This window comes from Saccoglossus kowalevskii, chromosome 4, assembly GCF_978046115.1.
Source record: "Saccoglossus kowalevskii chromosome 4, keSacKowa6.1, whole genome shotgun sequence".
NCBI lineage: Eukaryota > Metazoa > Hemichordata > Enteropneusta > Harrimaniidae > Saccoglossus > Saccoglossus kowalevskii.
This window is the reverse complement of record NC_140644.1, coordinates 24,587,688-24,613,696: the sequence shown is the minus strand read 5'-3', so window position 1 is coordinate 24,613,696 and position 26,009 is coordinate 24,587,688. Positions and strand designations below refer to the sequence as shown.

General features: G+C 36.7%; 1 protein-coding gene across 1 annotated transcript in view; it reads right to left on the bottom strand.

Moving 5' to 3' along the window:
- LOC100368165 (E3 ubiquitin-protein ligase MYCBP2) overlaps positions 1–26,009 on the bottom strand; it is an 81,807-nt gene that overhangs the window by 25,111 nt on the left and 30,687 nt on the right. Inside the window, exons 29-53 of the mRNA XM_085498125.1 lie at positions 25,029–25,256; positions 24,367–24,462; positions 23,689–23,784; positions 23,066–23,269; positions 22,084–22,212; positions 21,589–21,767; positions 21,080–21,222; positions 18,923–19,023; positions 18,228–18,455; positions 17,329–17,530; positions 16,709–16,827; positions 16,192–16,335; positions 15,897–16,069; positions 15,025–15,169; positions 14,152–14,396; positions 9,865–9,980; positions 9,278–9,369; positions 8,391–8,645; positions 7,165–7,261; positions 6,666–6,793; positions 6,096–6,357; positions 5,480–5,617; positions 1,285–3,411; positions 723–908; positions 64–263 (exon numbers count right to left, since the gene is read on the bottom strand). Of these exons, the coding sequence (XP_085354251.1) occupies positions 64–263; positions 723–908; positions 1,285–3,411; positions 5,480–5,617; positions 6,096–6,357; positions 6,666–6,793; positions 7,165–7,261; positions 8,391–8,645; positions 9,278–9,369; positions 9,865–9,980; positions 14,152–14,396; positions 15,025–15,169; positions 15,897–16,069; positions 16,192–16,335; positions 16,709–16,827; positions 17,329–17,530; positions 18,228–18,455; positions 18,923–19,023; positions 21,080–21,222; positions 21,589–21,767; positions 22,084–22,212; positions 23,066–23,269; positions 23,689–23,784; positions 24,367–24,462; positions 25,029–25,256 (6,033 nt within the window). The remainder of the gene's footprint in view (positions 1–63; positions 264–722; positions 909–1,284; positions 3,412–5,479; positions 5,618–6,095; positions 6,358–6,665; positions 6,794–7,164; positions 7,262–8,390; positions 8,646–9,277; positions 9,370–9,864; positions 9,981–14,151; positions 14,397–15,024; positions 15,170–15,896; positions 16,070–16,191; positions 16,336–16,708; positions 16,828–17,328; positions 17,531–18,227; positions 18,456–18,922; positions 19,024–21,079; positions 21,223–21,588; positions 21,768–22,083; positions 22,213–23,065; positions 23,270–23,688; positions 23,785–24,366; positions 24,463–25,028; positions 25,257–26,009) is intronic.

The window sequence follows — 26,009 nt, the reverse complement described above, 5'->3', positions numbered from 1 at the left end:
ATTCTCGCAGTGAACGGAAAATGGTCTATTAGGGTATATTCTTCACAACATTAGGCTACCTACCTGCATAGCATGTACACGACATGCCGCTTTTCTTACAGCTTGCTTCATCGCAATTTTTAAACCTTCTAAATCGTACCGTTGCATAATAAATGAAATAACTGGTCTCTGTAAAGCTTTCTCGTTATTTCCACCACCTACAAGTTTTGCTAATGCTGGTGACGGTCGTCTTAGCAAAGACGATCCCCCTTCTGTAAAAGATGCTGCAAAACAAACATTGGAGTAATTTGTAGAATTGGATTACCAGTACTTGTGGAAGCCACACAAATGGTGACTCTAATGCAATCAGCCATACCAATAATGTAGACCAACAAGCTAATGAAAATTTAGCAAACCTGTAAAAAAAGTTATTGAAAAGTAATTGCTTAATTTTTAATCAAACCGAAATGAGAAGTCATTTTCTTCTTACGTTCACTTTAAATAATATTGGTTTACAATACAGCGATACAGAAATTAAATCTGGCAAAACTGGCAAAACAGTAATTTTATCTGTGTTTTTGCATTCTTAACATTTTTAAATTTTGCTTTAATAGTGACATTGACTGTAGACAGCTATTGTTTATGTACAGTATATTAATTCTAATCTAATTACCAATTCTTTGTGATAAACGTTTTCTATTACATGTATAACAGTACATAATAGACAAGCAATGTATACCTACTTGTACTACCACTATTATTTCTCCTCCTCTGGATTCTTGGTTTAATAATAACTTTAGCGCTTTCATCATCTACATTATTAGTCATTGATATTGATCTTTGGAATGGCATACGTCTAGGATCTAGTTCTATTGCACTTTTGGGTCTTTCTTTGGTACTACTCCCACCACCTTTACGGCCATCCAAATCTTGAAGTAAATACAGTCAAAATTAGGTTAGAAACATAAAGACCACATATCGGTAGTGTGAAATATTTTAGCTGGAATTAATTTTGGCTGAAAAAATGTTTTGGTTGTTTCCTATGTAGTATATTTTGACTGATTTTTGATGAGTTAAATGTAAAATGTAGAAAAAAAGGTATATTTGCTGGATTTTATTTCCACTAAATCACCCTCCAGTGAAAATAGCGATAATAAATTACTTTAAAGTACATTGAGTATGGCAAACATAAACATGCATACAAAATTAGTAGGAAAATATTCAATATTCCTAAGAACAATGTCAAATGTTAAATATTAATTTATGCAATATATTTTAAATTCACACAACATTAAAATTACTGACCTGACTGAGGAAGCATGTCATTCCTGGCATTAATGGATGCTTCAAGTCTTCCATCACGTGTAAACATTTCAACATCTCTAAGAATCAAGGGCAGCATTTCAGAATGGTGTTCACCACGTAACATTTTCAGAAACTGGAATGGTACTGAGTGAGGAAATTCTGACGTAGTCTGTAAATCCATTTCACTTAGGACTGGCAAATCAAATTTGGATTGTTTTTTAACAGGGCTACTCGATGGAAGTAAGGATCCGGCAGCACTGGCAAGATCAAGCAGAAATAAAGCATTGGCTTTCATAATGTGATGAGCTTCCACAGGGGGCAACACCTTGGAAACTCGCAAAGGAGGAGGTTTTTTCTTCAGTTTCTTGACTTTTTCTTTTGAGGCATTAGAACGTTTTTCTTTCAGGTACTTTTCTCTACACCGATCGCACATCAAATACCAACTGCTTCCTCCCCTGCCACCGTCTCCGCAGTTCCCAGCCCAACCGCCGCAGAAATTCCCACTGCTATTGTACCCTTGTCCTCCAGCATGCCTGCCACACCCGGGATGGTTCTGTCTCATATGGTACGTGACAGGATGCGGAAAGACTCCATCACATAGTTCACAAACTGATTCTCTTTCTCCAGCACCTATAGGCACACCAGCTGCCTCGCCAAAAAGATTACCTCTACCTAAGGGAGCTTTTTCACGTTTTTTCTTATCTTTACGACTCCTGTCACGGTCCCTATCCTTTTTATCATTTTTGGTTTTTGATGATTTCACAATAACAGCTGGACTTGGGAGAACAATCTGCTGAGCAGCCACATTTAAAACAGCACTGGAGAGGTCTTCCCAGAAAGATACAAGGTGTTTTAATGTGGGTGGGAGTGCTGACTCAGGAGCAAGATCTTTTTTAATGTTATTCTGCATTGTCTGTGAATCCCTAAGGGATAGTCCATCAGTTTTTGAGGTACTGGCCGACCTCTCTCTTGGAGTTACTGAAGGAGTGTGCAATCTTCCACTACTAAAAACATCGGAAGACGTTGTCAACTGTTTAGCCTTTCGCGAAAGCAGTGGTGAGGATTTTGGAGAAGGTTTTGGAGAACTTTTCGGAGAAACTTTTGGTGAGTGCTTGGGCGATTTTCTTGGGGACCTTGTCTTATCAGCCTCAGCAATTACACCCACAGGCGTTTTTTTAGGCGACCCTCTTAATGGAGATTCCGATGGCTGCTTATCAGACTCTGCCACAATACCAACATGTATTTTTTTAGGAGAACCTTTCAACATTGACTCTGATGGAGTCTTCTTGGGCGAGGAGTCAATAGACCTCTTTGGAGAGGAGTCCCTGGACAATGTTTTAGGAGATGCTTCCCTGGATGCCTTTTTAGGTGATGAATGTCCCTTCCTAGGAGAAGACTCAGATGATGTGCTCATTCTTGGTGATTCTCTTGGACTGGCACTTCCACCACTTGAAGTTCCATCAACTTCCTTGTTGCCATTGCATAGCTTTGCCAAAAGTTCTGGGTCTTGTAGAGATGCTATTGCAGATTCAGGCATGCTTTGGCTGAAATCTGCCGAGTACCTATTCTTCAGTTTTTCATGAGTAGGGACGGGTTCAGGTGTGGGTTGTGGTAAACTAGTAGCCTGTTTACTAAGTCCTGGATGAAATTTCAAGAATGAAGCACACGCCATGGCATCGTGGACAATTCCTTCATGCCATAGAAAAGAAGCAAACACAGATCTTGCAGTCTCTGCAACTGAGGCTGAAACAGCCTGTTTGAAAGACTCTCTGAATCGATTTTCGCTAGCTTTAAAAGACCCTGACCGTGATCTTGCTGGAGGTTTATCCTTAGGTGCTGGTGATGATGTTCTTTCACGTTTCCCAGTTTTAGTTTTCCTTAAAGTCTTAGGTGATAGGCTCCGTTGCGGTGATGAACGCCCATCCAATCTACCAATACTAAAATGCCCTTTGAGACTATCATGACCAGATGAAGAAGGGGTACCAGCAGCGTCTTCTAGAAGCCGAATTCCCTGAGAAGATTTATCTAAGCTGTCCTTTATTTTTTCAACAAATTTCTTTTCCACTTGCTCTGTTGCCGATTCATTTGATGATGCAGCGCCTTGTCCAAAAGGAAACGATGGCCCTTCTATCAAGAACAGAAAAAGTTAAGCACAACAAGAAACAAACAAAAAACAGCAATTTAAATGAAAAAGCTTGATCAGTTGAGTAGTGCACACTGACCAATACACCTTTCTTGTAAATCGCACCCTCCAGTTGTGAAGTGCTTCTGTGCCATAAAAGCCGCACACATCGTTGATATCCTTTCAATTTGCAGTACATCCAACATGAGGATTATGTTTATGAGACACGCAAACAAAGTGAGTAATTTGAACATTGTCTTCAGCCATTTACATCATTTTCCTGTTATAGAATTGTTCAATTACTAGAGGGCGCAATTTATAAGAATGGTGTACTCACTATCATCTAGCTAGTTCAATAATCAATAAAATAAGTTTTAAACTTGACATATAGGAGATTATAATTCCATGAAGTAGATGCTTGTTTGGTTTGTTGTCTGGAATGGCATGCAAGTCACAGAAACAAATCATGCATAAATACCCTAGTCATTATGGGTCCCATGCGATGTTTACAACATGCATAAAATACTTCATGCGAAAAAAAAAAAGTGTTTATGCAAAATTCAAACACATGACACCAGTGATGCTTCAACACATCGTCTCCATGGATAACAAAATTAAATGGTAGAATCAAAGAAAGCTTAGAAAGAACTCCCATGTGCTGAGAGTATTGAAGACACATTAAAAATTAATTCAAAATTACTTGTACATGAGATATTGATGGAAAAGCTGAAAACTAATTATGTAAATCAGGTAACTAATATGAACAGAACAGAACAACAATTATGCAAATTAGGTAATTAATATCCAATTAAAACTAATCAGGTCTCTGCATAATCCTAGAAGATCTATGTAGCAAGTCTCATTGAAATATGATGATTACTACTTGATATATCAAAAGCTGAAAATTAATTAATTATGCAAATTAGGTAATTAATAAGTACTCATATTACCCTAAAAACTATCAGGTCTGTGCAGTGTCCTATGACATCTATGTACCAAGTGTCATTGAAATGTAATGATTACTACTTGAAATATCAAATGCTGAAAATTAATTAATTATGCAAATTAGCTAATTAATATATACTGATATTACCCTAAAAACTATCAGGTCTGTGCAGTGTCCTATGACATCTATGTACCAAATTTCATTGAAATGTGATGATTACTACTTGAAATATCAAAAGCTGAAAATTAATTAATTATGCAAATTAGGTAATTAATATGTACTCATATTACCCTAAAAACTATCAGGTATGTACAGTGTCCTATGACATCTATGTACAAAGTTTCATTGAAATGTGACAATTACTACTTGAAATATCAAAAGCTGAAAATTAATTAATTATGCTAATTAGGTAATTAATATCTACTGATATTACCCTAAAAACTATCAGGTTTGTGCAGTGTCCTATGACATCTATGTACCAAGTTTTATTGAAATGTGATGATCAGTACCTGAGATATCAGTGGAAAAGCCGAAAATTGATTAATCATTATGCAATTTAGGTAATTAATATTGGACAGATTTTTACCCAAAACTAATCAAATCTGCGCATTAGTTTGGAGCATCTGTGTGCCAAGTTTCATCAAAATCCAATGAGTGGTTCTTTAGTGGAACAGTCATGGAACAGCTAAAAATCAGCTAATTATCATGCAAATTAGGTAATTAATATGCATGGATTTTTACCAAAACCTAATCAAATCTGTGCATTGGCCCAGAGCATCTATGCACCAAGTTTCATCAAGAACTGATGAATGGTTCTTGAGATATCAGTGGAACAGGCGGACACACACACACACACACACACACACACACACACACACACACACACACACACACACACACACACACACACACACACACACAGACACACTAACTGCAAAGACTCCCTTTTTGTGCTTAGCACACGGGAGTCAAAAACAACATCAGCAGGTGATGTACAATATTTTGCCATGCTAACAAAATGCGTGCAACATATATGAACATTTTATATAAAGCAAACATTCCAATATATTAGATTGAAAGCAGAGGAAACGTCATTGTTCACAATTCATGTTTTCAATCATACATACTTGCTTGGCCGAAGACAAATGGCCCAGTTTGATTTTCGGGAATGATTTCATTTTTACTAGGGCTGCCAAAAGTAGGCACATTTGGTATAACAGGTCCATTAAGGCCATTGCTGGCATGTCCACCAAACATCAATGGTCCTATGACAAAAAAACAAAACTCTGTGAGCAAGAGATTATTGTTTTTATGATTGTAAACCCTTCAATTGTTGCCGTTTAAATTGTTCACAACTTGATAGGTTCACAAGAAGTCATGTGATTCCCCACCCCGAAATCCATAGTGACATTTTGACTGGTAGAAAATGCTCTGATTTCCTCTTGTCACTATGTAATGTATTGAGATGAGTAGTGTTACTGCGCCCTCTATGGCTAATATGTTTTGTTCATAAAATGGCGGCTAAGCAAAGTTTCATTCGCATCTTCCTTCCTTCCTATATTTTCTAGCGCAAGTACAAAACACTAACAAAAATAAAAATTAATATTTTTACAACTAATCATTTAAATTTCTCATGTAAATATTACCTACATAAGATTTTTGACAAGAGTTTATTCTATAATTAAATATTTAAATCTGTCACGGTCTTGTACCCAACAGAATCAGCCAATCAATGATGCTCACCTGAGCTGGCAGTGGCTGCTGCTTTCTTGAAATCAAAACCGGCTACTTTGGGTGGAGTTGATCGACCAGATGTGAATTCCAAAGCAAAAGGTGCTGTTAATTTGGCCTTTTCTTCCTCAATTTCTAGATCAGCTTCATGCATAAGGTATATAGCGTCTTTGTTTCTTGCTAATGACCAAGCCTCACCTTCAGTACTTTCACAATAACGCTGCATACTTTCGTGATCAAGTTTTACCCATATGTTACCTTCTGAACTCTTCAACTGGAAATATCAAAATATAACCATAAATGAGCTAAACATAGGGAGTGGTTTTTTTTTGGCACTGTAAACTTTGGAAAGCATTGTATCGATGAAATTGGATGGATTTCAACTGCAAATCACTGCGTAAAGAAATCCAATAATATTTTCACGACTACAATTGTATGAACAATTTCTCTCCCAAGACATCAAAGTAGTTTGTGGTACCAGTAATTCAATTTAAATCTCAAACTGTTGTCAAATATTGGCCGTCTCCTATGCATAATTTGAATCATAATTAATAAATCAAAATATTAACTGTGTAGACTTACATCCTGCAACACAGTGAGTTTATTACCATGTACCATCATACCAACTGGAGATGCTTTCAATGATGCACGACTTCTTATATTATGACCTGAAGAACCACATTTTACAACTTGATACAGACCAGGGCCGCCTAGGTAAGCAAAGAAAGTCAATCATTACATAGTAGATTCAGACATACATACATGCATACATACATGCATATGTATTATTATCAGTTCAAATTTGATTAGTACTTGAAATATGCAGGGTGACACTAAAGCCTAAGTATTGATCAACACATAATGGAAGACTTTCATGTTACGTCACAAGGCCTCCAGCACGAGATGTTCCACATGTAGTACCCTATGGAGAATCTTGAGCGTGGCCTTCACAATGGCTACTATATGTGAGCAATGACGTTCAAAATTACGTAGCTGAAAGACCTCTATTGATATTGATGTGACTATGTACTATCTACATATAAAGGTAAAAGATTTACTATATTTACAGTAGAGTACTTACTTTTAGTTGGTTTATGCTTGTTTTTCTCTTTATTTAAAGAAGGCAGTTTCTTTGTTACAGTTTCCTTGATTATTTCCTCCATACTTAGCTTAGAATCCTGAAAACAAAGACACTCGTTGGTTATTTTAAATTCAACCAACCATTTTTACTCTCAAAACCATATCCAAACATCAATCAACATCTATATACATTTTGTATTTTATTAACATCAGAAATATGTTGAAAGCGACAATCTTTTTTTAGCACAGGGCCTTGATATTGTGTCTTCTAATCCAACATGACAAATAACTGACGCACATAGACTTTTCATGACGCAACTTCTCAGTGTGTCACATTGAAAGTTGATGAATTTGCAGTTTGGTAAAAAACATAATAAGTGTGAATACAATAGATCAGGCAGGACACAACATTTTTGTTTGTACCTTCCAAAGTCACATACGGTAACATACAATATTGAGTCAACAAGCTAATCAAAAAATTGACTTTTTTGATTTTATTTTGACTTAAGACCGTCACAAAATGAATGCACACTGCTACTCAACATACTCCATGTACCGGTACTCCAGGCATGTATCTCAGCTTTTAAGTTTAGAGCAGCATACAGAATTATGATTATCAATGTGTTATCATTAGGATTAGGATTACAGTGAAAATTCTTATTAAACTTTTGAAAAACCATCCATACAACTATTTTTTGAATTAATTAGGATTGAAAAACTATACTAACTACTACAAGTTAATTGTGTTATACACTTAAAGAGGAACCAATACTATAAATTTGGGCGAGATGGCCACCTCAATTAGTATGCTAATCTGAATCAAGCCGCTCACACTGTGGTGGGAGCTACGGGAAATGTTCCATTTTACAATGTTTAGAGATCAAGATGTGATTCCAAATACATTTCTACGGGGCCTGAGTATGTACGCTAGCGATTACACTCATCTGGGCTTTTGGTGTATAAATGTTGTTGTTTTCGATCGAAATGTGCAGCGACAAATAAAAATCATGAGATTAAAATGGCGGCTAATGTCTGCAAAATGCCTGTTAACCACAGTTTGAGTAAGCGAGCATAATAAGTATTCATTTACTTAGTGGGCAGAGGTGGAGTTAATTACCCATGAGCAGTGGTGCAATCCATGGGATTGAGCGGTTCCCCTTTAGGATTGGGAAGATTTGTGTAGATAAGTTAGACACACAATGAGAAGGATAGAAAAACTATACTGACCTCTACAGGTACAAGTAATGTCTTTCCTAGATGCTGATTGTAAGATAAACACCATGCTTCTTTATATCCATTAGTACCACAATATTTATGAATTGTTTCCGAATTTAATCTTAGCCACACCCCGTCTTCATTGTGCACTTCATCAACGAATGTTATGGTATCATTGACGCCAACAATACCAATCTGCTCACTTTGTAATGATGGACTGGTACGAATACGTAAACCCTGACTGTGAGAAGCAACATACTTACGTACCTAGAAAACATTTGCGTTAAATGTGAGGTTATTAAATAATAGGAAGAAACAGCACTGCAAATCTAAATAACACAGGCATGCTTATAACTCCAAGTGCAGGATTTCAGGAGGTTCACAAGCACTTTTAGAGAAGTTGTGATGTTATTCTTTGTTACTTTGTTTACTGGGTATCATAAAAATGAGCATATCCAAGTATTTAAAGCACCTCAGATATAAGTAAAATGTGACTTCAGTGTTTGGTGAGAGACACACATGCCATTCAAAAGATTATAGCTAACCCACCCTTTGAGGAACATAATTTTTCTACTACAATTTTATTTATTTATGACTAATTTTCACTGGGTTTAAATTTTGTTGATTTAGCATTTCAGGCATATTCAGTGGGTTTTAAATTGACGGTTTTATCATTTAGATAATGTGTTCTATCCTGAATTTTACAAATTCACTGGGTTTTAATTTAGTGCATTTTCCAGTCAGTGAAATAAGCAAAATTAAAACCCAGTAAATAATTAACCTTTTTACAGGATATGTATTTCACTATATTATGAACATAAATTTTGTTATTGTTGTGAGGGGTCAATGTGAACTGCTAAACTTTTACAACCATGAATAATTACAAGGCATATACAAACCTTGCTTGGTTGATGTGGTTTCTTGGTTGCAGCTGGATTAGGGGGTGTTACTCCTTGAGGCGGTTCACCAACTTCAATCTGTGGTACATCATCTAATTGCACAGAAACCAAGTGTTATGAAAACATTCTACATACATAGTAAGTCAAACACAAGTGCAATGGGGATTTAATGGATGATGATAACTCGATGTTTGGTGTAGGAAAGTGTCAAATATAATATCAACGTATTGTATTTACTGTAGTTGCATGTCATTTTAGCAAATTTAGCTCAAAGCAGGAATTAAACAAATTTTATGGCGAGAATATATTTTCTGAAGAATAAACTTCATCTTGCAATAACAAGAGAACACATAGCTATAAATGCATTCTTCTTAGCATATCTGCTGGAAAAAGAGAATATTATGAGACTCCGCAAATAACACAAGAACAGGATTTATGATATAATAATGAAAATTTTGCATGGTATATTTGTTTAGTTTAATTAATTTGGGAAAAACATATGGATGTATATACTGGTAAGTCATTATGTCTTTGTTTCTCAGGGTGCCATGCTGGTAGTAAGTAATGTTGGTACTAATGAGACTCACCCATAGGGTATCCATCAATTGTCACATGTACTGCATAGGTTCCAGCTGATCCCGGAGTCCAATTAGCATGATAACTACCATCATTATTAGCTCTTACTAACATGTTCTCATCTGGTCTGAAATATAAAGAAACAAAATATAATTTAAAACGACATAGATATGTTGAATAGTCCACTGCTGCTTGGCTATGCTTGACTGTATGTGAAGCCACATACTACAATTCATGGTTACTACTACCAAATGTGTAAAATTCACATGAACCAAAACAATATAGTCACAATTGATAGCTGAGAACTAAACCTTTTTTCTTTCCTAGAGACATTTTTGTCTGGTATCCCACATTCTAACTGTAGCTATTCTATAGAAAAACAGGCAAATCATATCACTCTAGTGCAGACAGACCAAACTAGTCTGATACTCAAGCCTGCGACATCATAGCTGACATGCCAAGCCTGCGACATCATAGCCGACTTGCCAGCCTGCGACATCATAGCTGACATGCCAAGCCTGCGACATCATAGCTGACATGCCAAACCTGCGACATCATAGCTGACATGCCAAACCTGCGACATCATAGCTGACATGCCAAACCTGCAACATCACAGCCGACATGCCAAGCCTGCAACATCACAGCCGACATGCCAAGCCTGCAACATCACAGCCGACATGCCAAGCCTGCAACATCACAGCCGACATGCCAAGCCTGCAACATCACAGCCGACATGCCAAGCCTGCAACATCACAGCCGACATGCCAAGCCTGCAACATCACAGCTGACATGCCAAGCCTGCAATATCACGGCTGACATGCCAAGCCTGCGATATCACGGCTGACGCAACATCACAGCTGACATGCCAAGCCTGCGACATCATGGCTGACATGCCAAGCCTGCGACATCATGGCTGACATGCCAAGGCTGCGACATTATAGCTGACATGCCAAGGCTGCGACATCATAGCCGTCTTGCCAAGGCTGCGACATCATAGCCGACTTGCCAAGGCTGCGACATCATAGCCGACTTGCCAAGCCTGCGATATCACAGCCGACATGCCAAGCCTGCGACATCACAGCCGACATGCCAAGCCTGCAACATCACAGCTGACATGCCAAGCCTGCAACATCATAGCCGACATGCCAAGCCTGCGACATCATAGCTGACATAAGCCTGCGACATCATAGCTGACATGCCAAGCCTGGGACATAATAGCTGACTTCCCAAGCCTGCGATATCATAGCTGCCATGCCAAGTCTGCGATATCATAGCTGCCATGCCAAGCCTGCGATATCACAGCTGACATGCCAAGCCTGCGACATCATAGCTGACATGCCAAGCCTGCGACATCATAGCCGACTTGCCAAGGCTGCGACATCATAGCCGACTTGCCAAGCCTGCGATATCACAGCCGACATGCCAAGCCTGCGACATCACAGCCGACATGCCAAGCCTGCGACATCATAGCCGACATGCCAAGCCTGCGACATCATAGCCGACATGCCAAGCCTGCATTATCATAGCCGACATGCCAAGCCTGCATTATCATTTCTGACATGCCAAGCCTGCATTATCATTTCTGACATGCCAAGCCTGCATTATCATTGCTGACATGCCAAGCCTGCATTATCATTGCTGACATGCCAAGCCTGCATTATCATTGCTGACATGCCAAGCCTGCATTATCATTGCTGACATGCCAAGCCTGCATTATCATTGCTGACATGCCAAGCTTGCATTATCATTGCTGACATGCCAAGCCTGCATTATCATTTCTGACATGCCAAGCCTGTATTATCATTGCTGACATGCCAAGCCTGCATTATCATTGCTGACATGCCAAGCCTGCATTATCATTGCTGACATGCCAAGCTTGCATTATCATTGCTGACATGCCAAGCCTGCATTATCATTGCTGACATACCAAGCCTGCATTATCATTGCTGACATGCCAAGCCTGCATTATCATTGCTGACATGCCAAGCTTGCATTATCATTGCTGACATGCCACGCCTGCATTATCATTGCTGACATGCCAAGCTTGCATTATTATTGCTGACATGCCACGCCTGCATTATCATTGCTGACATGCCACGCCTGCATTATCATTGCTGACATGCCAAGCCTGCATTATCATTGCTGACATGCCAAGCCTGCATTATCATTGCTGACATGCCAAGCCTGCATTATCATTGCTGACATGCCAAGCCTGCATTATCATTGCTGACATGCCAAGCCTGCATTATCATTGCTGACATGCCAAGCCTGCATTATCATTGCTGACATGCCAAGCTTGCATTATCATTGCTGACATGCCACGCCTGCATTATCATTGCTGACATGCCAAGCTTGCATTATCATTGCTGACATGCCACGCCTGCATTATCATTGCTGACATGCCACGCCTGCATTATCATTGCTGACATGCCAAGCCTGCATTATCATTGCTGACATGCCAAGCCTGCATTATCATTGCTGACATGCCACGCCTGCATTATCATTGCTGACATGCCACGCCTGCATTATCATTGCTGACATGCCAAGCCTGCATTATCATTGCTGACATGCCAAGCCTGCATTATCATTTCTGACATGCCAAGCCTGCATTATCATTGCTGACATGCCAAGCCTGCATTATCATTGCTGACATGCCAAGCCTGCATTATCATTGCTGACATGCCAAGCCTGCATTATCATTGCTGACATGCCAAGCTTGCATTATCATTGCTGACATGCCAAGCTTGCATTATCATTGCTGACATGCCAAGCCTGCATTATCATTGCTGACATACCAAGCCTGCATTATCATTGCTGACATGCCAAGCCTGCATTATCATTGCTGACATGCCAAGCTTGCATTATCATTGCTGACATGCCACGCCTGCATTATCATTGCTGACATGCCAAGCTTGCATTATCATTGCTGACATGCCACGCCTGCATTATCATTGCCGACATGCCACGCCTGCATTATCATTGCTGACATGCCAAGCCTGCATTATCATTGCTGACATGCCAAGCCTGCATTATCATTGCTGACATGCCAAGCCTGCATTATCATTTCTGACATGCCAAGCCTGCATTATCATTGCTGACATGCCAAGCCTGCATTATCATTGCTGACATACCAAGCCTGCATTATCATTGCTGACATGCCAAGCCTGCATTATCATTGCTGACATGCCACGCCTGCATTATCATTGCTGACATGCCAAGCCTGCATTATCATTGCTGACATGCCAAGCCTGCATTATCATTGCTGACATGCCACGCCTGCATTATCATTGCTGACATGCCACGCCTGCATTATCATTGCTGACATGCCAAGCCTGCATTATCATTGCTGACATGCCAAGCCTGCATTATCATTTCTGACATGCCAAGCCTGCATTATCATTGCTGACATGCCAAGCTTGCATTATCATTGCTGACATGCCAAGCTTGCATTATCATTGCTGACATGCCAAGCCTGCATTATCATTGCTGACATACCAAGCCTGCATTATCATTGCTGACATGCCAAGCCTGCATTATCATTGCTGACATGCCAAGCTTGCATTATCATTGCTGACATGCCACGCCTGCATTATCATTGCTGACATGCCAAGCTTGCATTATCATTGCTGACATGCCACGCCTGCATTATCATTGCTGACATGCCACGCCTGCATTATCATTGCTGACATGCCAAGCCTGCATTATCATTGCTGACATGCCAAGCCTGCATTATCATTGCTGACATGCCAAGCCTGCATTATCATTTCTGACATGCCAAGCCTGCATTATCATTGCTGACATGCCAAGCCTGCATTATCATTGCTGACATACCAAGCCTGCATTATCATTGCTGACATGCCAAGCCTGCATTATCATTGCTGACATGCCACGCCTGCATTATCATTGCTGACATGCCAAGCCTGCATTATCATTGCTGACATGCCACGCTTGCATTATCATTGCTGACATGCCACGCCTGCATTATCATTGCTGACATGCCAAGCCTGCATTATCATTGCTGACATGCCAAGCCTGCATTATCATTGTTGACATGCCAAGCCTGCATTATCATTGCTGACATGCCACGCCTGCATTATCATTGCTGATATGCCACGCCTGCATTATCATTGCTGACATGCCAAGCCTGCATTATCATTGCTGACATGCCAAGCCTGCATTATCATTGCTGACATGCCAAGCCTGCATTATCATTGCTGACATGCCAAGCCTGCATTATCATTGCTGACATACCAAGCATGCGATGTCATTGCTGACATGTTGTTATGTCTAAGGCTTACCTTCTAACAATAGGTGAAGCAATTCTCAATTCCTCAAATGAATAGTTTTCATATTCTTTCATCATGGTGATAGAGATATAGTTCACATGGTTTGTGGCAGTAGGTTCATACAGAGTATCTATTTTCGGCGTTGGGTGTCCACCATAGGTCATATCCTTTTCAAGAGACTTCCCTTTAGATTTGTGATATTTTGTGTTGCTCTCAGCGTTATCTTTTCTGATCACAGGCACAGCTTTGGCTTCAACCTGAGAAAATACAAATACAGTAAAAATTTTCTAATTTACTTAATTGACAGTGAAACAACAGCTCATATGTTTGCATGAACTTGTTATGTCCTCATTAAGTAGGGGTTGCCCTGAGAAAATTAAGAAACTCTTATATGTTGTATGAATGCCTAACATTACAAGTTTACAAATGCATTAGGGTAATAGTAATGCACAGCAGTGTGTGTAGCCCTGTTGTTTCGTACTTAGTATTTTATTTCAGGAATACGTCTCAAATAGCGTTAATGATGAATACAGATGAACTAGTTAGTAAACAATAAAATAGAAAATATTATAGTGCTACAAATTCTTGATATTTTGCTAATTCACAAACTTGTTTTCCAAGTGTTTTCTTGAAAATTTTAAAACAGCAATACACAAAGAGTAATTCAGTAAAGTTTCAGAAAATTCCTGTCATGAGAATGTGTTAACTGAGACTATCCTCAAATTGGACATGTTCGTTTCCAGTGAATCAAACATCATGAAATTATGGTTCCTTGGGATCAATGGAATATGATACAATACACAATCATAAACAAAAGAACATGTGTACATTACATTATCAACAACACATATCATGAATTGGTAGACATTAGTTAGAAACACTTACTTTAAGATTGGGAACATGTACAAGATCTGCATACTGATCTCTTGTTTGTAATGTTATAACAGCAGGCCAGCTACACTTAATATTGTCTTTGTCAAACAATATATCACACTGCTTTGGATCTACATAGGAATCTGGTTGGATCCATCTAGTAGAAAAAACATCAATGGCATTAAAATGCAACTTTGGATAGTAAATGCTTATGTATGTATAAGAAATGATCATGAATGAACAGCGCAGAATACATTTTCAGAAAATGTTCAAATGCATACAGTGGGTACAAATTGGAACGCAGATGATTTAACTGCAGCTGAAAAATTGTAGTTTAGAGTAAGGCTAAAAAAATTGAATATACTGAAAATGGTTCAGATCCAGTATGTCAAATTGAAAAATGTTGAAGATTACCGCATTAACTATCATCACAAAGTCAGTAGATACAAGTTTTATAGAAAATGTGCACAGCAGAAAATGGAAAAAAAATAGTTTTTTGCCAAAAAAAAAAAACCTGCATACAAAATATGAAATTTTGATTTGGTGATTTGGTCAAAGAGTTATGATGTTATCTCATACTCATTTAGAAAAAAGTTGCAGATTTTGATATAAATGGAGCACACATTTGTACATAGCATATAATTTGGGGCTAATCTGCACTGGCTCGGAAGGTTGTAAATGATTAGCTAGTTTGAATTTGCATAACAATACTGACAATGAACGTGCATTCAACGCCACAAGTTTTTTTGTTTTTTTAGCCAATCAGAATTCATCTTCCGAGCCAGTGCAGATCAGCCGATAATTTGACATGTGCTCACAAAATCAACAGAAATTGTTGATAACCTGTGTTGCCATCAGTCTACTTATCCAACATTCACACTTACCTTGCCAGTCTGCCACCGCTTGTAGCTGAACTACATGAGACAAAATCTTTAAGGAAGGCTCTCTCATTAGACTGTGTACATATTGGTATGTTACCATCTAATGCTTGATGCACAGTCAGAGGACTACTCAATGCAAACCCCTTGTTCAGTAGAGTGGAGTGATTACTAAATATCTGCAAAACAAGTTTATTTAAATACTTGTTTTATTTATTTCATCACAGAAGAGCTGATGCAAAGAGATGCAATCATTTCTGATGACAACCATTGAACGATTAATTAACATGTTACAATGTACCTGTTGTGCAGTTTCTTCCAAAGCATCCAAATCTTCCTCTGCTTCTTCAGTCGTAGTTGGTGGAAGTATCAAGTCTTTCTTCAACAAGGATGAGGCACACATACCTCCCAAGTAGGATAACTCCTTCTCCAACTGCGCCATTCCCTATAAGATATCATGATACACAACAATTATATTGTACCAGTGTGTCAGCTTGTTGAATAGATACGGCCACCCTTGGACAATTATTACTAACAATACTATAATACTGAAATGAAAGCCTAAAACACAACAAATAGTAATACTAAATCAATATTTAAGGAAAATCAGAAGATAAATGTAGTTTTATTGATGAGAAACAAATTACTATTCAATTGAAACATAACCTTGCATTCTAGCAAAGCAGGTATGATTTATTTGCTTTGAAATGATAGTTGGCATAGTATGGTTTAAGTATTGGATATACTTTAGCCCATATGTGATAATTACCCGGTAGATTAGTTATGTTATTTATTATTATTATACAAGTATAACTTACCTCTTCTGGTGCTGACACCCATTCATAGCCAATAACGGTACATTTAAAACCATAAAACGATGCCTTCTCATCTTTTACATAATCAGAGGCAGTTTCTAATGTGAAGTGAACTTCATTACCTGTGCACAGAACACAAACATGTAAGGAATATAAGCAACCAGTACGCACACTGATCAAAAACATATTTTACAAAATTTCAGATTCAGTTGACAGTTTTTTTTTCTCTTGCATGATATTGAAACCATTAAATTAGGAATAGAAAAGAGTATCAGTCAGGCAAACCCGGAAGATACAGACTAATTAATCCTCTCAATTGCAGGTTGAGTTGGGTTGTCTACTATCCACATGATCAAATAACCCTAGTGGGGGCATGATTAGTACTCAATATGGGAATACATCCATAGGTCCCTGCAGCTACCAAAAGATTTGATATTCTGATCGTAAGTCATACTACACAAACAAGTATGATAACTTATACAAAAGCAGAGACCTATAAAACAGTTTTGTTACTTATATATACAGATAGGGGCCAATGCCCAGTTTTTAGCTTTATATACACAGACATGAGTTTCTATTCAGCCAAAGATTCAAAATGATAAATAACAGTAGTGTTTTCACACCTGGTAATATAACAGCCATAGATGGCCAGTTTAATCCACCATAGAACTTCTTCAAGACTGGAATCAGAGGATTTTCAGTTGACTGATCATCTTTAGCTGATTTATTAGGTATGTATAATTTGACACTGTCTTCTGGCTGTGCTGTTCCACACTGAGGATCAAATTCCAGTGTCATCCACTGAACTGCTTCAGAGAAGGAAACCTAAGCAAAGAATATCAAAGTCACACCCCATCACACATTTTCTAGCAAGTGGTATGAAACAAATTCCTGGTTTTTCATTAAAAAATACATTTTGAACAATGATTCTGGAAATTCCTAAGTGCCAAAAGCAAGTTAAAAGTACAGTGTACATTATGGTACATAAATGTGAATGTATTTCTGCAACTACCATGTACACATGTGGAATTGCTCTATTCTATTTACCAACAAGATAAACAGGTGTAGACTTGACGGAGGTTCCAAAAAATGAACATCAGTAAATGGACAAATGTCAAGAGTGTGGTTAGGACTTTGTTTAACTGTGACCATGTTCACCTAACCAGCAATATCATCAGCTAATACAGTTGTGTTGCAAGCAATATTGCCTCAAAGCCTAATAACAATCAAATTGATTCCTGAACGCTGTATTGTCAGTCAATCAGTTGAAGGTATTGCTGGTTAGGTGTGCTTAACAAATAGTGGACACACATTGTGCATTGTGATAGATTGGTCCAACTACGATTCTTTTTCACAGGGAGATTTCAACACACTATTGGCTAAACAAAAAAATTTTCAAGTATTCTATGTAATGTATTATTATAACAAACAGTGCAGAAATTTGCTGCAAAATGACAATAGAAGGAAACACTGCAAATAAACATACTGTGGTTGGTATGATTAGTAAACAATATTGTCATACCTTATAAGAAGTCACTGAGGCTGGTTTATATGGATGTTCACTTTCAACAATGGCGTAATGAGTAGATGTAGTTATTGCATGGCTATCAGTAGGACTCAGTGTACTACAATCAGATTGCTGTCCACTAAGTACTGAGCTAGGACTTGTAGGTTGTGGTGCACTATGCAGATTCACTCCTGCTACACTGGGTAGAATTTCTTCTATCAATGATAACACTTGTACTGCACTCTGTATATGAATGAAATCCCAAATGAGTAATTACAGAATGGATCATTATTTCTACATGTAATCTGAGCTTCTCAGCTCCAATGGTGAACATGATAATTTGTGTTTTTCCTCTAATTTTTTTGTTTTTATTTTTCCAATAAGCTTTTCAGTTCAAATAAATTTTGCTTGTCATATTTCTCTAATTTTAATCATAACACATTGCCATGTTTCAATAGATAGCTGAAATGAATGGGTAAAAACAGTTACAGCAGATTATGTGCTAAGGTAATCAGTAGGTATATTTGGACTGGCAGAGCATATGACTCTCAATATAAAAATTGACCTGCAGAAAAGGATTATATTTATCAAGCTATATCTATAAGTCTATTTTCAAATGAGAATTTCAGATATATTTTGTATTTTTATTTTGAACCTACATGCAACTATTTAGACATGATTATTGAAAAAAATATAAATATGAAACTTACTCTAGGATCAGTGGAAGCAACAGGTGCAATACTAGCTAACACTAATGGTAACAACGAAGAAAACAGATGAACAGAACCAAGTAGTTCAACAAGATCACCATCTGAAAAATAACAATATCACAGAATTAATTTCAAAATTTTCAAGTCATGGGAATTTAAAATCAAAGAAAGCTTAGAAAGAACTCCCGTGTGCTGAGAGTATTGAAGACACATTAAAAATTAATTCAAAATTACTTGTACGTGAGATATTGATGGAATAGCTGAAAACTAATTATGTAAATCGGGTAACTAATATGAACAGAACAATAAAATTATGAATTATTATGCTAATTAGAGAATTAATATGAACAAATTTTAACCCAAAATTAATCAGGCCTGTCTATTGTCCTAGAGCATTTATGTACCAAATTTTATTTAAATGTGATGATCAGTAATTAAGATATCAGTGTTAATTAATTATGTTAGGTGATTAATAAGCATAAATATTTACTAAAAACTAATTGGGTCTCTGCATAGTTCTCTTTAAAAGTTTCATTGAAATCCAATTCGTGGTTCTTTATACATGTATATCAGTGGAACATTCATGGAACAAATTAACTGATTATGCAAAATAGGTAATTAATATCCACAATTATTCACCCTAAAACTAATCAGGTCTCTGCATAGTCCTAGAAGATCTATGTAGCAAGTCTCATTGAAATATGATGATTAGTACTTGAGATATGAGGCAAAAAGCTGAAAATTAACTAATTATGCTAATAAGGTAATTAATATGCACAAATATTTACCCAAAAACTAATCAGGGGTCTGAACAGTCCTCAAGTAACTTTGTACCAAGTGTCATTGAAATGTGATGATTACTACTTGAAATATCAAAAGTTGAAAATTAATTAATTAGTCAAATTAGGTAATTAATATGTACTGATATTAACCTAAAAACTATCAGGTTTGTGCAGTATCCTATGACATCTAGGTACCAAGTTTTATTGAAATATGATGATTACTACTTGAAATATCAAAAGCTGAAAATTAATTAATTATGCAAATTAGGTAATTAATATGTACTGACATTGACCTAAAAACTATCAGGTCTGTGCAGTGTCCTATGATATCTATGTACCAAGTTTCATTGAAATGTGATGATTACTACTTGAAATATCAAAAGCTGAAAATTAATTAATTATGCAAATTAGGTAATTAATATGTACTGATATTACCCGAAAACCTTTCAGGTCTGTGTAGTGTCCTATGACATCTATGTACCAAATTGCATTGAAATGTAATGATTACTACTTGAAACATCAAAAGCTGAAAATTAATTAATTATGCAAATTAGGTAATTAATATGTACTGATATTACCCTAAAAACTATCAGGTTTGTGCAGTATCCTATGACATCTATGTACCAAGTTTTATTGAAATGTGATGATTAGTACTTGAGATATCAGTTGAAAAGCCGAAAATTGATTAATCATTATGCAAATTAGGTAATTAGTATTGCACAGATTTTTACCCAAAACTAATCAAATCTGCGCATTAGTTTTGAGGATCTATGTGCCAAGTTTCATCAAAATCCAATGAGTGGTTCTTCAGATATCAGTGGAACAGTCGTGGAACAGCTAAAAATCAGCTACATGTAATTATCATGCAAATTAGATGATTAATATGCATGAATTTTTACCAAAACCTAATCAAATCTGCGCATTGACAAAGAGCATCTATGCATCAAGTTTCATCAAAAATCAATGTATGGTTCTTGAGATATCAGTGGAACAGACGGACACACATACACACACACACACATATAGACACACTAACTGCAAAGACTTCCTTTTTGTGCTTCGCACACGAGAGTCAAAAATACAGCAGTAAAGATTTTAGTGAGACAGCAATAACATTCACAAAATGTTGTACAAATTAAGATATGTTCAAACATTTCTAGCAGTACCTGGCAAACCATTCATTTTTTGTTTCTGGCTTTAAAGCAAAGAAATGACAACTAGCTATGTTTACTTTTACTTTTTCCACTTTACACTGTTTTTATTACTATACTTATCTCTAATCATTTGATTGAAATGCAAGTAATTATATTCATGTATAGCCTAGGGCAAAGGTCTACAGTGCACCATAATAATATATAACATTAAACAGACATACTTTGGTGTGATTGTGCTCTTTCCAATATATCAGTTGCTGATTTAATTATTGCACTTGTTATAGTAATAGCATTATTCCTTGATTGCATCTCAGCTGCTGCTTGACTATTGTGTGGAGTCGAAACCTCTCCTTCATTTGGTGTTCTGTTGAAGAAAAACAATAAATCAAGCAATAACAACTCAATCAAAAAGGTTTAGATCGATTGTAATACTGTGGAATACTTTATTTTCGCTGGAATTAATTTTCGCTGAAAAGGCTTTTTGGGCGTTTTGTATGGAATTGTTTTCACTGATTTTTGATGAGTTTAATGTGAGATGTAGGAAAAAAAGTATATTCACTGGATTTTATTTTCACGGAATCATCCCTTCAGCGAAAATAAAGTATTCTACAGTATTACAAGTTATTTTATTCAACATACAATGTACAATTATATGAATGTACACAATTAGGATAAAAAAATCAACTTATGGAGATATCAGACAAATAATCGGGATGGTACACAAGCTTACGTTTGATATAATACTGTTGGAAGTTGTCCTCTCGTGTGATTTGTACCATTACTACTGAGAGAACAGGAACTAAATGTAAATGTACTGCCATCAGGGCCTTTAATCTGAGCCAATCCACCATCACCATTGGATGTCCTGTTGCCATGATTACGTAGCCTCACCGCATACTTGACTCCTTCCTGTGAAGTTTAAAGATTAAAACACATCACATAGTATACTCGTAGTATACTTAAAAATTCATTTCCTATACAAACGAAAAATATACAAGCGAGGAAATCAGTCATTTTTGTGTGATATGATGTATAAGGTATGTGTGTGAAGATAAATTGCAATCAGTCAAGGCATGTCAGAACACAGTACTTGATATTTGAAGAGTCATGTATTTTAATAAGAATTTCCAATGTTTGAACACCAAGGGGTGAGGGGGTTACTCTCCAACACTATAACCGACTCAAATCAATTGAAAATAGACCATTGAATATGCTTTTTAGTTACCTTGATAGGAACCGGTCTTTCAAATCTTATTTCAGCAACATCATTGACACAGTCATCCGCTCCATATGTACCTTTAATTATTTCTAATGAATTCCACCTGTGGTTATGACCATCGCTACTACCCTCTATCTGCAATATAAATGAATGAACATTACATAAGACAGTAGGGTAAGTGCTGACAATCATCAATGACTCCTGTGAAGGGGCTCAGCTTGTTTTTAAAAAAATTATATTTTAAAAGTATGCAAAGTATGTATATTTCATGTCTCATATTGGTAACTTAGATACTACCGGGGGTACAAACAAATAGTAAGTTGAAATTAATGATAACAATGATGATCTTCTTAAAAAAAGCCAGCTTAGAAGATGCTCAGACTGTAATGTAGGTTGGCTATGTACCAGAACTGTACCAGAAGCTGTGATGACGAGAGTTGGGAGTGTTAGATCTTATTATATTACAACTGAGAACACAAGAGGGCGTGCATTGTATGTATAATGCAAGTCTCATCTAAATAGCAATACTTTATTTTACACACCAGGGATTTTTTTAAACAAGGGAACACAGTGCCCTCATGCCATGGCCATGCACCCTCTTACCCTGGGAAGCAGATCCTCTGGCAACCATAAAATTCTGATTGACCAGGGATCACATGTGACCAGAGTCTTCAACTGTGACCTGTCAGATAGTAATTTTGGCCCCAAGGAAGACATAGAATGCTCCATTTTAACTTAGAATTATCAAAAATTCCACACCCTGTTAGGGAGAACACTATCTCCCCCACTTGCAGTTTTTTTCTAGAAAAACCCCCGCACATTTTATAAGAATTACCTTGCAAGGCGGCAAGCATAGAATGACACAGATACAATAAACATTGCAGTACATTTGGTGTGTGTGCATGACAAATGTACACACAGGCAGCATGTACAAAGCAAATGATCACACTATTCAATCTCCAGTTGTAAAACAGTGATATTTACTTACATCATCTAATAGTTCTAATTCATACTCATACTGTCCAAGTCCACCAAACACACCAAAACCTATAATGATGACACCGGATCTATCAACACTGAAACATACAGCATCCGGTGATCCATTGCCAGTATTCCAGCTACGACCCTGGCTTACACGTGCAAACCTTGTCGGCGTGGTCAAAATAGGTCGACCTGTACTCTGAATATCATTCTGTAAAGACAATGTAATGTATAAATCATCTGAAAACTTCCATTCTACATTTAATGATCCATTAAACATTGATAATATAACTAAGTTAAATAGGGAATAAAAAATAGAAGGGATGATAACAACTGAGATATTATCACTGATGCCAACAGTTACAGTATATACAATATAGTGTATATAGTGATATTACCGTGACTTATTGACCCCCCCCCACCACCACCACCACCACCACCATCTAAGTTGTTGATTTCAATATGGTGACCGTGCCAGAAAAACCCAAATAGTTAGACGCCAGTTTTGCCAGCTGTGTTTAAACTCACGATTATTGCTGGCCATTGTAGTAGTTAATACAAGACCACGACATGCCCGGTTGGAGAAAACAACGATCGTTTATATACAATATAGTGGATGTAAAGACTCACCTCGGATCCAGTAGCTGATGCTGCTAGCTCACTAACAATACAAGCTAATAATGAACACGCGTTGGAAACCAGTAGTGGTGGAATTGTACAAGTTTCCTGTATATAGAGATAACAAAAGAACATGTCATGAAAGATATGATGATTCATATATGGGACAGCCTTCAAAATCATCATCTTGTTGCAATGAATTATGATTGAATTAAAATGGGCTTTGGTAGTTATCCTTTTTGTCAGTAAGTAGTGAGTGACTATCATTCCACATTGTAGAAATTCTTTTGTAGACTTCAATTACTGACTTTTTCATCACGATAATAACTCACAATTTAATAATCTGAACGCATTGCTACAATTACTAAATTGACCTGTCACCTAAAAGTCCCTCAGAAAAGTTTACAAAATACAGCTTATAAAATGTCACGATTTTCTATTAGTTGTGCTTTTTGCAAAAAAAAAAATTTTAAGTGGTTGGAAATACTTTCACATCACTTAAATGATTAAAAAATAATGAAACGTTTAAAAGTGAATACATAACATATTATACATTCACCAGCACTTTTAGTACACCTGCACAGAAATACAACTATTATTTACAATCCATGATGTCAGTTGATTTGTAAGCCAGTTAGCTTCCAAAATAATATCCGTTTTTTTACTAAATATGATGAAATGCTGACCTACCTTTTTCAGCGAGTGTCTAACAGGAAGCACTATAATGGACATGAGTTTTGCAAGAACTTCTCTGAAATTCCCCATACTACTACATCCATCCACCTGCTAAGTAATCAAGAAATATAATTATAAGCCTGGTAGAACCATCAATGAATCACACACAGGATTCTCTGTTCAACTATTAAGATGGACGAAAATCAATATTCTTTGTGATATATTTTCCATTGACGTTATTTTTAGACGCACATCATTTTTATCACTATGATGAGAAAACGATGCACATCGAAAATTAAATAATTCCTATGTTAATTCAGTTTACCAGTCCTAAAGCAGAATTCAAATAGCAATGTATAATGTTTATTGTAATAATATTTTAGTCGATAAACAGAGCAATGCGTCAAGTTTTAATCAGTATAACATAGTAGCTTCAGGATTTTAAGTTTTTCTCAGCAATATAACTTTTATAAATTGGGATATGCATCAGCTGCAGCAAAGAAGCAGGGGTTCCACAGTAAAGAACTGCAAAAGAGCTATTGTCTATTGTGGTATATTAGTGAAGGAATTCAAATCTCTGAGGAAAAGGAGAGAAGAAAAAAACATGTTCATTTAAGAGAGATCATATGTTATATGCAAAAATGGATACCGGAAGTACACATGATTTAACTACTTACCTGAAGTGTCATTTCCAGATTTGATACAAGTAATGGATATCTTATGTGTTCACCAACTAATGTAGCACAGCTAGCATTATCATCGTTACTAAGTTGTCGTTGTAAAGCTAACGATGCAGCTTCAGTTTCTCTAACTATTGGCAGAAGATTTGTGAGTTTAACTGATGGATGACATAACGCCTCTAAGACTGCGGCTAAAAGGAAACAATTTGTGATCGCCTTATCTTCCTGAAAAATAAAGAACAAACAGAATGATTGCGACATTTCACACTTTATTCAATTTTCTCGAAAATACCTCAATACACAGAATTTCTATACTTTATTGATGACACACAAGCAATGCATATCCTAGAAATATTTTAAACTTAAAACATTCACAATAACAGTTTTGAGTTCACTGGTTGATGTTGCATTAGTGGGGTTCATTTTATGACCAGTTGTTGGTAAAAAGACATTATTTCAAAAATATATTAGACTTTCTTGGTTGCTGCCCCTTGGTCCAGATATCCTGATCATATGTATGGACACCAAGACAGTGTAAATTATGCATGAATACCATACTATTTAGTAGAGTATGTACTTCCGTAAATGACAGAAATGTCTCTAAGGTCAAAATAAGTCATATTGCTATAAAGCTATTCCTGAAATAACATGCAAGAGCACATTATTTTGTTTTATGCCTGCTTCTATTGGCAATGCACTTATAATAATATGATAGTGACTACTAACAAAAAATCCCATATGCAAGAAAATTAAAAATATTATACACATGGTAACCCATGAACTGTTTTTAATATTGAAGATGCATATTCTGGTAATAACCATGGTAATAACGATTAGACAAAACACTTTGACTAGAAAATTTTGTGATTTTTTCAAGTCTGGAAAAATCAGCTTTTGCAAAATGTTGTCCTCACTAAATTTTATCATAAAATAGCAAACACTTCTAGCAAAAAAAATGTAATTTGAATATCACGAGAA